The sequence below is a fragment of the Natator depressus genome, chromosome 5, assembly GCF_965152275.1.
Source record: "Natator depressus isolate rNatDep1 chromosome 5, rNatDep2.hap1, whole genome shotgun sequence".
Lineage (NCBI taxonomy): Eukaryota > Metazoa > Chordata > Testudines > Cheloniidae > Natator > Natator depressus.
In genome coordinates this window covers 83,725,962-83,740,383 of record NC_134238.1, presented here as the reverse complement: position 1 = coordinate 83,740,383, position 14,422 = coordinate 83,725,962, and the positions used below count along the sequence as shown (strand labels likewise).

At 41.6% G+C, this 14,422-nt stretch overlaps 1 protein-coding gene across 1 annotated transcript in view; it reads right to left on the bottom strand.

The window, feature by feature from the left end:
- SHC3 (SHC adaptor protein 3) overlaps positions 1 to 14,422 on the bottom strand; it is a 75,132-nt gene that overhangs the window by 22,103 nt on the left and 38,607 nt on the right. The window contains exons 3-5 of the mRNA XM_074953107.1: positions 5,216 to 5,279; positions 2,788 to 2,907; positions 244 to 297 (exon numbers count right to left, since the gene is read on the bottom strand). Coding sequence (XP_074809208.1) covers positions 244 to 297; positions 2,788 to 2,907; positions 5,216 to 5,279 — 238 coding nt within the window. The remainder of the gene's footprint in view (positions 1 to 243; positions 298 to 2,787; positions 2,908 to 5,215; positions 5,280 to 14,422) is intronic.

Below are 14,422 nucleotides of genomic sequence, written 5' to 3'. Positions count from 1 at the left end.
TATGAAATGCTCCAGGCCCTTTGACACTTTTCCTGACACTCATTCACAGAGGAGGATTTGTGACTGCCTGTCAGTGGTTTCCCTCAAAAAGAGCTTGATGGCAACAGTCAAGAAGAGCTTATGAAATAAGAAACAGAAGCTATCATGCTTATATTTTCCTTTGAGTAAGACATGAGATAAATCCTGGTATAAGGTCCTCCTATAGCAATACGTATGGAAGAAAATGACTAAAGAAATGCTTACCGGATCACCTCCAGAGGCAAAGGAAATAGACTGCATATGATGATTTGCTATGATCTGTTTGGATCAGAAAAAAAACAAAAGTATGAGTCAGACGATTCTCTTTTGCAGATTACCCCCTTTGGTTTTCTTTTCTTTTTTTTTTTTTTTTGTGAGAGTGAAGTAAAAACCGAAAACAAGATCAGAATTAATTCTTGCCTTTCGTCTATGAGGAGTTAGTCACAGAGAATATGCTGCTGATGTAAACAAGCTCAAGAATATTGGATATCCCTAATTCAGGTTTTCCTTAAGTTGAAGGATAATGACATTTTAGAATAGCAATGAATGAACAGAAAAATGTGCCCAGTATTCAAGTAAATTATATAGCCTTGCCATACACTATCTTATCTGAAAATATAATTTCCTAAAGATATTTTGGAGAAACTTTAATCTGTTGAAGTGAGTTTTTGTCACCTGTGGTGATGAATATAGCAAAAAGGTACACTTCACCCAAAATACATAGCTGCCACAGCCTGCATGGCTATAGAGGGCAAATGTTAGGGGCTTCCATAACCTCCTGTGGATTTGAACAGTGTGGACACCAGATAGACTCTCTAGCTCAATGGAGTTAACTGTCAGAGCAGTGGAAAGGGAGTTGGAGTCATAGAGAGAAGCATTCCCTGAGCCAACTCACTTTCCTTTCCTCTTTTTCCCTTGCACCTGAAAGACCTGTACCTGCCCTCTTGAGGCTGAATGTGAGTGTCTCTTGGAGTTCCTTCACTGAGTTAGAAAGGGTCACTAGAGAATAAGATGAAGTGTTTCCTCCATGGCACGCATGCTGCCTTCATAATACTTTTAGCCCCTGCTGCTCACCCAACTGTAACCTTTAAATAGATCTTTAATTTTTTTTTATTCTCAGAGGAGGATTGGATTCCTCTTTATCCCCAAAGGAGGGTTTCTCTCCCCACTACCACTCAAAGACCTGCATCATGGTGGTCTTTGTACCAGGAGGACTGAACAGTAATTCACTCCATGTCTCAGTGTCACTCTTAACTAACATAGTCAACTCAATGGAGCAACTCAATTGGTCCCTTACCTTCCTACTCCAAACTAAGAATGCTGTTTTTCCATTGTTTCCAGTCCAAAGCTGATCCAGGAACAAGAGATGAGGAACAAGAATCAAGCCTGTCTTTCTTGGATAGCACCATAAAGAACTAATCACAAAGCCATTTGGCCAGCCTTGTTTTTAGTATTCTGAAAGGTATGCCACAGAAAGCAGACCACATTTTTATCCGTTCCAGGAATGCACTCTGGGGTAATCCAACACTCCTAGTATAAACCAGAAATGAAGGAGACCTCCACCGGAGTGCTGGTTTGTCAAAGACCCCTTCGTTTCGCAGCCCTCCGTCATCATAGCCAGTGTAATGAATATAGATACATATGATATCAGCCATCTCTTCTAGTTCCAATTAATGAGACTATATTGTGGAGAGAAGCCAGAACGTTTGGGGCTGATGTGAATCAGCATAGCTCCATTGACATCCCCCAATCTCTGCTGCTTTACACAGAGCTGAGGCTCTGGCCCTTTATTTAAAATGACTTCTTATTTTTAAAATGCCTTCAGTTTTTTGTATGTTTTGCAGATGGGCCATACTAAGGGAAGGCTCCCTGTGCCAGTAGTGAAAGCTGGGGACAAATGCCCTCATAAAAAGTACTGTCAGATTCTTTAATAATGGCCAAAACACTACAGTATGCCATAGTGCTGCTATTACAGTGCTTGAGCTAGTACTGTAGAAGACAACAGCATCTTATATAGAAGGGGGTGGGAAAAAGACAAATAAGTAAGAAACCTTTCAGGTGTGTGTGTGTTTCTAGTTTATTTTTTATCTTGTGGCACAGCAAGTTTTTCCCCCTCGCTGTATCTAGGCATATCTAGGTACGTAGCTCACAGCAAACAGCACAGCAGGGATTATGCAACACTATCAGCTTTCTCTATATGCATAGCGAGCAAGATTTTTTCTCATCTCATACATCATTCACAACCCACTGCAGTGATTCCCCAAAGTCAGTATATACCTTCAGCGCAAAGGAGAAGAATAAAGTGGTTGGTTGACACAGGCTTCCTTCTTCTGAAAGGCAGACATTTCACTGAAGTGCAAAACCCCCAAAGCAGGATTTTTAACATCACCTTATGAATAGAATGCCCTCTAAACAATATGTAGAAAAAGAAAGAAAAACCACTGGGAATAGGCATTCATCTCTGTAGATGGGTCAGAACCAAACACTGCCAGAGTTTGGAACTGGACCTTTTTCTGCCAGAAAAGGCCATTTCACATTGTAAAGTGAACCTTTTGAGAGGTAATGACAGAATTACTGTGAGAACACTATTTTCACCAATCTATGTTAAATGTGTAAACAAACTAATTAATCTATTGCACTTCATATTTTCATTTCTTTTTTATTTGATAAAGAAATAATACTTTGAGCACAGGAGCATTTTATCAAGTAGCAAACATTATATGGTATGCTCTTCATCCATGGATTTATTAGGGATTTTTATACACAAACCTGCTTTGAATCAGGAGTCATTAGATTTAAGCTGGTGGTGGATATATTCAGAGTTATGTTCATTCCTGCAAACTGAAGATTGCTCTTTCCCAAGATGCTAGAGAGAACTTTGCTTGGTGGCTGTGAAGTAATGGAATGCATTTTAGTTGATTTGCAATAACAACTCACTGTTACGCATGCATGCATCTGACGAAGTGGGTATTCACCCACTTATGCTTCAATACGAAAGCTTATGCTCCAATACGTCTGTTAGTCTATAAGGTGCCATAGGACTCTTTGCCGCTGTATTATACTGTTCAGCCACATAGGGACACTGTGTGTAACAAATCCCATTTAAGCTAACCTCAGCCACTCCTGGCAGTTCATTAAAGGATCTTTATGGAAGGTTCATATCTGGTGTACCTCTGAGAAAGGAGCTCTGTAGCCAGTCTATATCCAGTACAGGAGCCTGACTTGCTAATAGCAGCCCTCCAACCTCCCCTGTACAAGGGGTACATGACACACTTCGTGCAGGCTCAGCTGACATCTTAAGGGCTGCTATTCAAGAATGACAACTTTTGCTCTACACTAGTGATCACTTCATTTGGGCAGCTACTTTTCTCTGTAGGTCATTCCTCATAACACAATTAACAAAATGGTTAAAGCTAAAGTGTGGAATATAGCAACAAACCATAGGTTACAAAACGTTATTACTGTACAATAGTCAGTGGGGATCAAACCCTGGACTTGCAACACCAAAAGCACATATTCTTACTACTTGAGATGAAGGAATAACTTTGTTATCTATAAGTAAGAAGCAGAGTCTTATTCTCATTAGAGATAGAAGGAGATATAACTGCATACACTAAGCCAGTGTACTTCACATAGGAGAATTTTTTTATTAATATGTAATAAATCCATATTACAGACTAGAGACGAGAATTTGCCCTAGCCATGTAAATTAAGATACATGAGCGGAAACTGACAAAAATATTAGAGTCACCATGAAGACAGGGTGGAGCACAGATCTGCAAAAGTTCATGTGTTTTTTGTTGCTGTTGTTAAGATTTACCAGCACCATTTCCAATCCCAAAGGGTTGGTTTATTTTAAAAGTAGTACGAGCGAGTGCTGAGAAAATGCGGAATCAGTCAACGCTACGCTCGGCTGAGGCGGCAACTAATGGTGTTGGACGCCATCAGGTGGTGGAGGGACATCTAAATAGAACATCACCGGACATCGGCAATGCCAGGAGGGATGAGCTGGAGTGCCGATGAGAAGCACAGTCAGTAAAGTAACAAATACTTTCCTCATGGATTGTATTTTCTAAATGGACAACCTACCCTAAATTCTCAATTACTGTGGGACAATTTACACTCGTTGATATATTTTGCTTTCCACAACCAAATCTCTGTCCAATTTTTCAAGACTGATGTACCTGAGTATTCGGATTCTAATATTTAAACAAGAGACACTGTTCTTAGACACACTGATTCAGCAAGATGGCTCTTTGGGCACTAGGAACTTCCTTTCATCCATTTTCCCAGTGTTATTTTGTGTCATTTTGTTTTTCAAGAAAAAAAGACATTTGCCTTTCTTTTACTTCCTGATTAAAAGCCCCCATTAAAAAGGCTGAATATGGAAGAAATTCTTTGAAAAAACAAATCTGTTCTGAAGCAGATAGCACTGTCACTGTGGTATTTGTTGTTTCAGTGTTTGCATATGTGTCACTGGGAGCTAAATACAGTACCCCCTTGTGACCATGAGAGCTAAATATATATTACATGGCTCTCAGCTACAAGAAAAAGCTACATTCAGCAAAGACGGTGTGTGGGTTCTTGTTCTGAACCCTCCCTCATACATTCTATTTCTGTTGGTAGTACAACAGCTATCCATTTTAGATACAAGCTCATGTCACTGCAAACTAGACTTCCTAAGAGCTAAACTGTGGCTTTATCACAAGCCCTGAGTTGGGGCAGTTCATAGTTGTGCTGCTCCAGAGGTAGAGCCGGGATCGTACTGGCACTCAGAGTCACAATATGGTGGCTGGCTGGTTCTCTCCTTGCTCCAGGAGGGCAACAGTTTGTGTAGCTGGAAACCTCGCACAGTGTACTTCCCCCTTTACTGTGGCCAGTAACGTGGGGGCAGAGCCAAGACTTCACCCACTCCCCAGCCACTTCCCTACCCAGCTATGCTACTCGCCATGATGTGGATATCCCAGGTAGGGGAGGAAGGAATATCTTTACACTCCCTTACTTTGAACTCCTATGAACGATGCTGACTGGAAGGGCAGTAGGTGCAATCAACAGTGGCTGCACACAGACAAGACTTTGGAAGATTCTGCACCTGCAGTTCTCAGGCCGGCTTAAAACACACCTGCCCACTGTGTCTGGTTTCCACTATGCTGACCTAAGAAAATATGGGTCTCTGACAAGAAAGAAAGAAAAATACCTTTCTTTTTTTGAAGGCTGCTTTGGCTCCAGGTACTGCTTCACAAACACGGCTGATTGCTTCCCTGTGGAGACAGAAAATAAGCTTTAGAGCAAATGGATGTGCTGGTTTCTTCATTATATGTTCAAATTGCACTGAAGGGGAATATTTGACAACTTAGTTCTTTATGGCATTCAGTCACAAGTGAAGACCTGATAACTAGAGAGTCAATTAGTTCTTTTCTCACCAGTGAAGATATCATCTCTGATCAGCTTTAAAACAGACTCCATTTTTTAAAAAAATACAACCAGCCAAAAACATTTCCCTTCTACCTTCCTGCCCAAATGTGGAATTTTCTCCAAATTTAGACTACTCTGCTCTGAGGTACAACACTCAGTTCAGTTTGGTTCAAGGTGCAATAACTTGAGAACCATTAAGGATAAAAATTGGTTCTTTACGCCATTGGAGAGCTGGTATGTGCTGCACAATTCTCTTTTTTTTTTATCCTAGTGAGATATCAGGTCTTAAAACAATGCTGCTCTTAATTATTAAACACCATTTGAGACCATTTTTAACATATGTATTTATTTTGGGTTTTTTTTTTCTAAATTTAGAACATAGAGATGATTATTTTCCTCCCCCTCTGAAGCTTGTGCAGAGCCAAGCCAGCCTGGTTTCACATAGTATCAGAACTCTCTAAAATATTTCTGCAATCATTTTGATGTAAAATGTATGTTGTAAAGAAAATATATGACAGTGTGTTGTGGTGTAAGGATTTTACTGGTATTTGTTCATTATGACCCACATAACTTGTGGCCTGACCTCACCACTACAAATATCTTTATACCACAAACATTATGTTTTTGTTTTCTAATCACACTTGTGTCATTGGTAAATTAATGCTGACAGACTAAGTGAAAGAAACATACACTCAGGGGGAATTTGAATGAAGAATAGGATTGCATTTCAAAATGAAATTTTGCTGAACATGCAGCGACAGGTGAATGTCTTTAAGCCCTTTAGGTTTTAAACAATAGGTCAAATGCAACAACCAAATTGTTAATTCTTGAAAATCCATAAACGTGCATGCACAGTCCTTCTTAGTCATGTTAATATCAATGCTGTAATGGATCTAGCCTTGAACAGAATAGTCTGTGTATGCTTCCAAGTGGACAAATGACTTTTATACAACCAAATATTTTTAAAAATAACAAAATTGGAGGGAACCCACCGCAAATTCAAAAGCCCACACAGCCAGAAATGACCAAAATCTCAAAGCCAACCTAAAGCATCATTAAAAACCAAAATATTACTTTAATTCTATTCTGACACAGTATCCGTGTTACTGTTTCAACCCATAGTCTATGTGAATGTATGTGATCAGTGTGCATATGGGAGAGGGTGCACACGTATGTGCAAGTGCACACACGGACAATGGCCTAACGAATGAAGTTATTGATTTATTATGGAGGAATCAGTAGTGACTCCATAGTGAAGATTGGGGCGTGTACAGAAATAAAAATTTGGCCACTTTTGGAGGGGCACTTTCTGTGCCCCCCGTGGGCTGAGGTGCTGGCTCCCCTACACCCTCATAGCCCTGGGGCCTGTAACGCTCGCTGTCCCCTGGTGGCTGGAGGAGCTGGCTCTCCCCCTCCTCCCCCATGGCCCCATGGGAGCCAGAGCTCCCACGCGGCCTGGGGCAGGAGGAGCTCGCTCTCCCTGCCATGAAGGAGTTCTGTGCCTTGGTTTTGTTGACTTGGGAGTCGTGCCCCTGCTTGCCCCTCTTGCACATGCCCCTGGTTCAGATTGTGTGGCACTTCTGACCTAGGGCCCAAACCAATGCACCTGAAGTCAGTGGAAAGACTCCCATTAACTTCAACAGATTTTGGATCAGGCCCTTAAAGCAAGACTAAATCCCTCCATTTCACTGTCCAGTGATTGAATTTAGTCTCCAAATCTACCCCAGTTCAGAAGCCCAGTGAATTTTCTGCAATTTGTTTTCCATAAAATTGTTACTAACACTCCCAGATACAGCAGTTAACAATCAGACCAGCTGGCAAATATTCCCCTTGCTCGTAAGAACTGTTTTCATTAACCCTAGGAAAAGCCAACACATATGTCTATGATCCAATGCTGCCTCCTTAGCCATGCTGCCCAGCCATGAGCATCTCTGGCTCCTCAGACAGGCTCCCAGCAAGCCCTGGGTCCTGCAAAAACAGTGAGGAGAACTGGGCAGCAGCTGGGAGTCCTTCTCCCCAGCCCATGGCCGGCTCCCCAGACTTACTCCCTATCCCTTCCCAGTGTGCTTCAGAGCTGGTCTGGGCAGTTCTTCAGCTACTCATCCACTCTGACTGCAGAGATACAACCTGCGCTTATCAGGTAAATTTTCCTGCACCTCTCCCTGCCTGCTCCTACAATCTCCCAGCAACTATCAGCAACAGAAGGCATGGAGGGGCAGGGAGAGTTTGCAGGCAAATTTTCCTGACAAGCGTAGATTGCATCTTTGCATTGGAGACATCTCCATCTCTGATGCTGAGCTGGGGTAGGTACTTCTTTGGTTGCCTGGCCTCTCTGCCAACTGAATGTCAAGAGAGGAGCCCTACACTGAGGGAACTCAGTCAGTCCATCAGATTGGGACTCCTGCTGGCTACCCTTATCAGGTCTGAGGTTGGGGAAGTGAATGTACTGGAATGAGAGGAAGAAACCTAGCTTGAAGGATTGGCTGGTCGTATCACCAGCCTCCTGTTGGAATAGCCAGCCAATCGAAGCACTGCACACTTTAGCTGGGAAGTGGATCTGGAAAGGGGGATGGAGGACAGATGGGGAGCCAGAATGCATATCAGCTTAGGCAGTAATAACACACTGCAGACTTCCAACTGCAGGTACATTTGTTCATAAAACACCTTAACCTTGCTGAGCTTGGAGTTCAGGTTGTGTGTCTGAGTGTGTGAAATGAAAAACAGTGTGCTGTGGCTCTCAGGAGGACGAGAGTGCGTTTGGGTGTTATGATATTGAGCTGATAAGACACGTTGAAACTAGTCTGGACTGTAGTATTGCTTTAACTAGCAAGTTCCTTGTTTTTCAGTAAATACATGAGAGCAACCTCAGCTCTAAAATGAACAATGGTTTTGGTGGTGATATTAGGAGCTTTGAATGTCATACTAGCTTATCTTTGAAGCATGGTGGTGAATATAGTGGAGCTGGAGAAGAAGTTCTCCAAGCAATTTTGCCTGTGCAAGACAGGATAGCCCAGAGAAGTCTGGGGTCAGCTGCTCACCAGCGATCCTTAGAGCTGCTGCAAAAAGGTGTAGCATTTACTCGGTCAGTAGGCATGAAAGCGCTCATGTACTGAGGTGCTCATCTAGATCCTTGATTAGATAAACAGATGGAAGGAAAACAGCTGGCTGGTCATCCCCACTTTGGGCCTAGGAAGAGGTAGGGGGGGCAGTAAGAAGCAGGTCAGGGGTGGGGCATTGGAGGAAGCGGTGGAGTGAGGGCAGGGCCTAGCTGGAGCTGGGGGGGAATACCCCCCGGCAGATTAGAAATTAAGCTCCTGTGCCCTAAGGTCTCTGCCAGTCTGACCTGGAGAAAAATTCCTTCCTGACCCCAAATATGGCAAATCAGTTAGACTCCGAGTGTGTGAGTGAGAACCACCAGCCAGACACCTGGGAAATAATTCTCTGTAGTAACTCAGAGCCCTTCTCATCTAGTGTCTCATTTCCAGCCATTGGAGATATTTGCTAACAGCAGTCACAGATGGGCCATATGCCATTGCAACCTCATTATAGCATCCACTCCATAAACTTATCAAGCTCAGTCTTGAAACAAATTAGGTATTTTGCCCCCACTTCTCCCCTTGGGAAGGTATTCCAGAATTTCACTCCTCTGATGGTTAGAAACCTTCATCTACTTTGAAGCCTAAACTCACTGATGGCCAGTTTATAGCCATTTGTTTTTGTGCCAGTGTTGCCATTAACTTAAATAACTCCTCTCCCTCCCTGGTGTTTGTCCCTCTGATATATCTATAGAGAGAAATTATATCTCCGCTCAGCCTTCATTTTGTTACGCTAAACAAGTCAAACTCCTTAGGTCTCCTCTCATAAGAAAGATTATTCATTCCTCTGATCATCCTAGTAGCCCTTCTCTGCATCTGTTCCAGTTTGAATTAGTCTTTCTTAAACATGGGAGACCAGAATTGCACACGGTATTCCTCATCTGGATGAGGTCTCACTGGTGCCTTGTGCAATGGTAATAACACTTCCTAGCTACTGGAAACATCTCACCTGATGCATGATTGTATTAGACTTTTTTCACAGCTACATCACATTGGGGGCTCATGGTCATACTGTGATCAACCAATACACCCAGGTCTTCTCTTCTGTCACTTCCAACTGATAAGTCCCCAGTTTACAGCAAAAATTCTTGTTAGTCCCTAAGTTCATGATCTTGCACTGTTAAATTCCATCCCATTTTTATTACGCCAAAATTCCTTGTATGATATTCCGGTCCTCCTCCATATTGGCAATACCTCCCAACTTTGTGTCATCCACAAATTTTATTAGCACACTTCCACTTTTTGCGCCAAGGGCATTAATTAAAATATTAAATAAGATTGGTCCCAAGACCAGTCCCTGAGGAATTCCACCAATAACCTCCTTCCGCCCTGACAGTGCTCTTTTCAGCATGGCTCATTGTAGTTTCCCCTTTAACCAGTTCCTTACTCACCTTTTGATTCTCATATTAATCATCCTCTCCAATTTTGCACCCACCATTCCCTGTATAGGCACACATCAAACCAGATTAACTGTGCATACAGCTGCTAGTTTGAGCATGCACTTATCTGACTTACCTGACACTCATCTGAACAGGAAAATAGAGGTTTATGGCACATTTGCTTGACTAATCAATTGCACAGACTTTGAAAAATTTGACATAAATGTAATTTCTTGCTTGATGTGGAAAAGTGGTTTTCAATAATATGTTTAAATCTTTCTGCGCCCCATGCCCTTATGGTAACCAGGCACTGATCTCAGATATGTACCACATAGTGCGGCACTATCTTGATATCTTGTAAAATTTGTTTCTGTGCAGACTTGCAATTAAGGACCACATACTGAGTTCCAAATCTGGCCCTAAATATTTTCTGCTTTGCAGATGGTCATATCTGAAGTCATTTTCTCAGCACAACACACGCTCTTTGCTTTCAGTATAGATTTTAGATGGCAAATGTACCAAGTGAAGTGTTGTCTATATGCAATACTGAATTTCTCCAGTCTTACCTACAGTGCTCCATGATGATCTGACATTACTGTGAAAAAGAAAAGCATGCCTTTCATATTGGCTTCATGTTCCATGTAAAAGGCCATAGTCCTGTTTTTCATAACTTTAAACCATCATACTTTGTGAGCACTTCTAGCCCTAAGGAAGCTGAAATCTGTTTCTTTAATAAACATGGTTTTCACAATCACATGAATGTACCCTTGCTTGTTTTGTTTTGGATTTTTAAAAATTTAATTCATGTAATTTATTACTTTTTATGAAAAGAGTACTAAAGCTATTGTTTTGTAGACAAAGACAGACATGGAAAAGTTGCATTGACTTTTCAATTGAATTTAAAAAAAAAAACTTGGTAGGTCAATTTTGAGACTAGAAACCCTGACCAATTTGCACACAAAAGACTTGCATGCCACAGCCATAAAACTTGCTGTTTTTCCTCTTGTCTATCCATGTTACCCCACACTTCCATCTGTATCTTTGCCAGCCTGAATCCCACACCTGGGGCTCCACAGACTAAAAAAGGAAACAAAGAGAAACTACTGTATGCAACAAACATTCAATGAATTTACTTAGAAAAAGAACTGCACATTTCTGGACAAATTGTGCAGTCTGCCCCTATTGATTTCTGAACACAATCTTTGCCAATCTTTTTAACAAACATATTATATAGCTACCACCTGCCAAGGAGAAAAATGGCCTATATTAAAATATTAACACCTTAATTCTGAATAAATCCCACAGAGGCCAAAAGTAAACTTTCAGAAATATATTTAATAATCAGAATATTTGTTCATTTACAAAACAGGCACAGTAAATTTGTAGTGTTTGAAGTGGTTAAGGGAGGATTAAGAAGCCTTAAGGGCTGGTGCTCACATATAATAGTTAGTGGTGCTTTAAAGGCAGAGAGGCAAATGGGTGGGGTCTGCTAGAGGTGGGGATGAAAAAGTAGCTAATGAACAGAGAACTGAGAGTATGGAAGAGAATGAGGAAAGAATAGTGGACAGGTTTCGTGATATAAATGGTGTAAAGAGTAATCCTGGAGCAGAGCTGCTTGTACAAGGGGTGAAAGGACCTAATAATGTGAAATGGTTACAGTGAACTCACAGAAGAGGAATGTGAACTAGCCAACTTGTTCCAGGTCACGGAAAGCATGCAGCAGAGGGGAGGATTTATAGAATAAGTTGGTGGTGATGAATATGGCAGACAAATGGTGGTAAACTTATACAGGAAGATATAAAACCATTCTTCTTTCTTCCCTTCAGCTTCTCAGTTTGTTTCTTGCTATGTGGGATTCTCTATGTGTGACAGATCTGTAAGGGGGAAAACAAAAACAAGCTGGACATTCTATCCTTAACATATTTTATAAACTATACACAATCAGGACTGTGTAATCAACTCTAATGAGAAATACATCTTTGGAAATGATTAGCTACAGAACATAACATATGGTTAGATGTATGTTGAACTACACAGTAGTAATTCAAGGGCATTGGCACAATACTCTTGCACTCAGTTTTCTATATTCATTTGAAAAGTGTTTTCTAAATCAATGACAAAAGTCAGTGCACTCAAGCCTTATTGCTATTTCAGAGCACCCTGCGTCAACAATTCTTAGATGCTTTTTTAATCCCTTCACTGCCAAAGATTTTTTACCACCCATTGATTTGGTTTAGTGGTGTTCACTTATTTTTGAACTTCCATAGATGCATATTTATTAAGCAATACACCAGGCAGAAGATCATAGCACAACCAGTACCTTTCACTCCTATCAAGCCTTTGTGGGAATCTAGTCACATATTTACTAAATTCCACACAAAATGTGAATAAAATGCAGATTTATAAAACCGAAGTCTTTAGGCTCATATGAGCTCCAGAACATCCTACTGTTTTATACACCAGCAGCATAGAGAATTACATATTGTTAAAACCTACTTCTAATAAGCTAGTTAAAAAGTCTGACTGTTCTGATTTTCGGAATTGTGCATGCAATTACACACCTAATTTGTATTTATAACCACAAAATTGCATACACACAGGGTCAGTTTTGCACCTAACTGGCATCTTAGGAGCCTATATATATTGGATTCTGTGCACAGCTATGGCAACTGTACATGCCAATTAGACAACTTCATTTTTGTGCACACAGTTGTTTGCATGTTTCTGAAATCACCCTTTATGTTTAAGCATCACACAGACTCTAAAAGCTCTGCCATTAGAAGGGGTACATTTTCAAAACAAGCTTCTAAAAACCACCTTTTAGTGTACATAAATAGTGTGTGCGCAAAACCCTGTATTTAGGGATTGTTTTTGGAAGGTAAGTTCAGTGATGCCAACAAACTAAAGCAGGGGTAGCCAACCTGAGCCTGAGAAGGAACCAGAATTTACCAATGTACCTTGCTAAAGTGCCACAGTAATATGTCAGCAGCCCCCACCCCCACTCCCAGCACCTCCCAATCAGCTGTTTTATGGCATGCAGGAGGCTGGGGGGGAGGGAGGAGGAGCAAGGGCACGGCAGGCTCAGGGAGGGGGCGGGAAGGGGTGGAGTGTGGGCAGGGCCTGTGGCAGAGCCGGGGTTGAGCAGCGAGCACCCCCCAGCACATTGGAAAGTTGGCGCCTGTAGCTCCAGCCCTGGAGTCGGTGCCTATACGAGGAGCCGCATATTAACTTCTGAAGAGCTGCATGTGGCTTTTCAGCCACAGGTTGGCCACCCCTGAACTAAAGGAAGAACCTAAGTCTAGATCAGTTTAGTTAAGATGCCATAATTCTCGAACCTCCTTTGCAGGCCATCATTCTCTGTTCCAGTATGGCCTCTGGAAGAGTAGACCAGTGGGCAGGACAATGGACTGAGACACAGAAGACAAACTCTATTCCTAGCTCAGCCATCGGCTCACAGTAGCCACAGGAACATAGGAATTGTCATATTAGATCAGACCTAAAGTTCTTCTAGTCTAGTCCCCTGTCTCTAAGAGCAGACAACACCTGTCACTTCAGAGCCCTTGCTAGACATATACGGGATAATCTTTGCCCCAAGTGACTCTCCCACTGATTGCTAGAGATTATCTTAAATCCTGAAGCATGAGCTTTTACAACTCTTCCAAAATCTCTTGGGTTTGGATTAGTGATTATAAAACTGGCTAGCCTTATTATTCATATAAGTGTCCAATCCCTTCTTTACTGCCTGATAAGTTCTTGGCCTCAACAACATCCTGTGGCAATGAGTTCCACAGACTAATTATGCATGGTGTAAAAAAGAGTCACTCAGCTTCCCCGCACCTCGGTTTTCTCCGTGTGTTTGCAGTCCCATGGCCTATCTGCTGTTAAAAATTTGACAGTCTCCTAATTGTCAAGTAATGACTCCACAGTTAACTTTGCACTGAGATTTGCCTTTAAAAGCAGGAATAAAACCCCTCTGCTTCACACTAACTACTGAAATGAGTCCCCGATGTTCTCTTATAGCCCTGAGAAGTCTCACTTATTTTGCTTCCCTCTAAATCCACAATTGCCACAAACTCCAAACTTTACACACACACACACACACTCACTCTCAATCAATATCTCAGACAGGACACATTTTGCATTTTATACTTCAGTACAAAGACAGTTATTCTGGAACTGAATTTATTTATCTCGGCTAAGAAAAGCCAACAGAACTGCTCAGGTTCATCAACCTCTTGTCTGATAATGCAGGGTGCAGCTACATCCACAGGAGAGTTGCCAAAGACATGAAGCTGGCAATTTTGTCTTCAACTCTCCCCCAACCCAGTTCTCTCTGTAGCTCTTTCTTACTCACAGAGGCTAGCAAAAGGAGACAGGGAAGGCCGCCCAGGCTTAATAAGTTATTATTGTCCACTTTTGTTCTTTATTGTTGAACTACCATAGATCAAATTAATCCAACATTATTGAAAATGTTTCCAATAAATTAAAATTAAAGATGCTTACAATGTAAAGCAC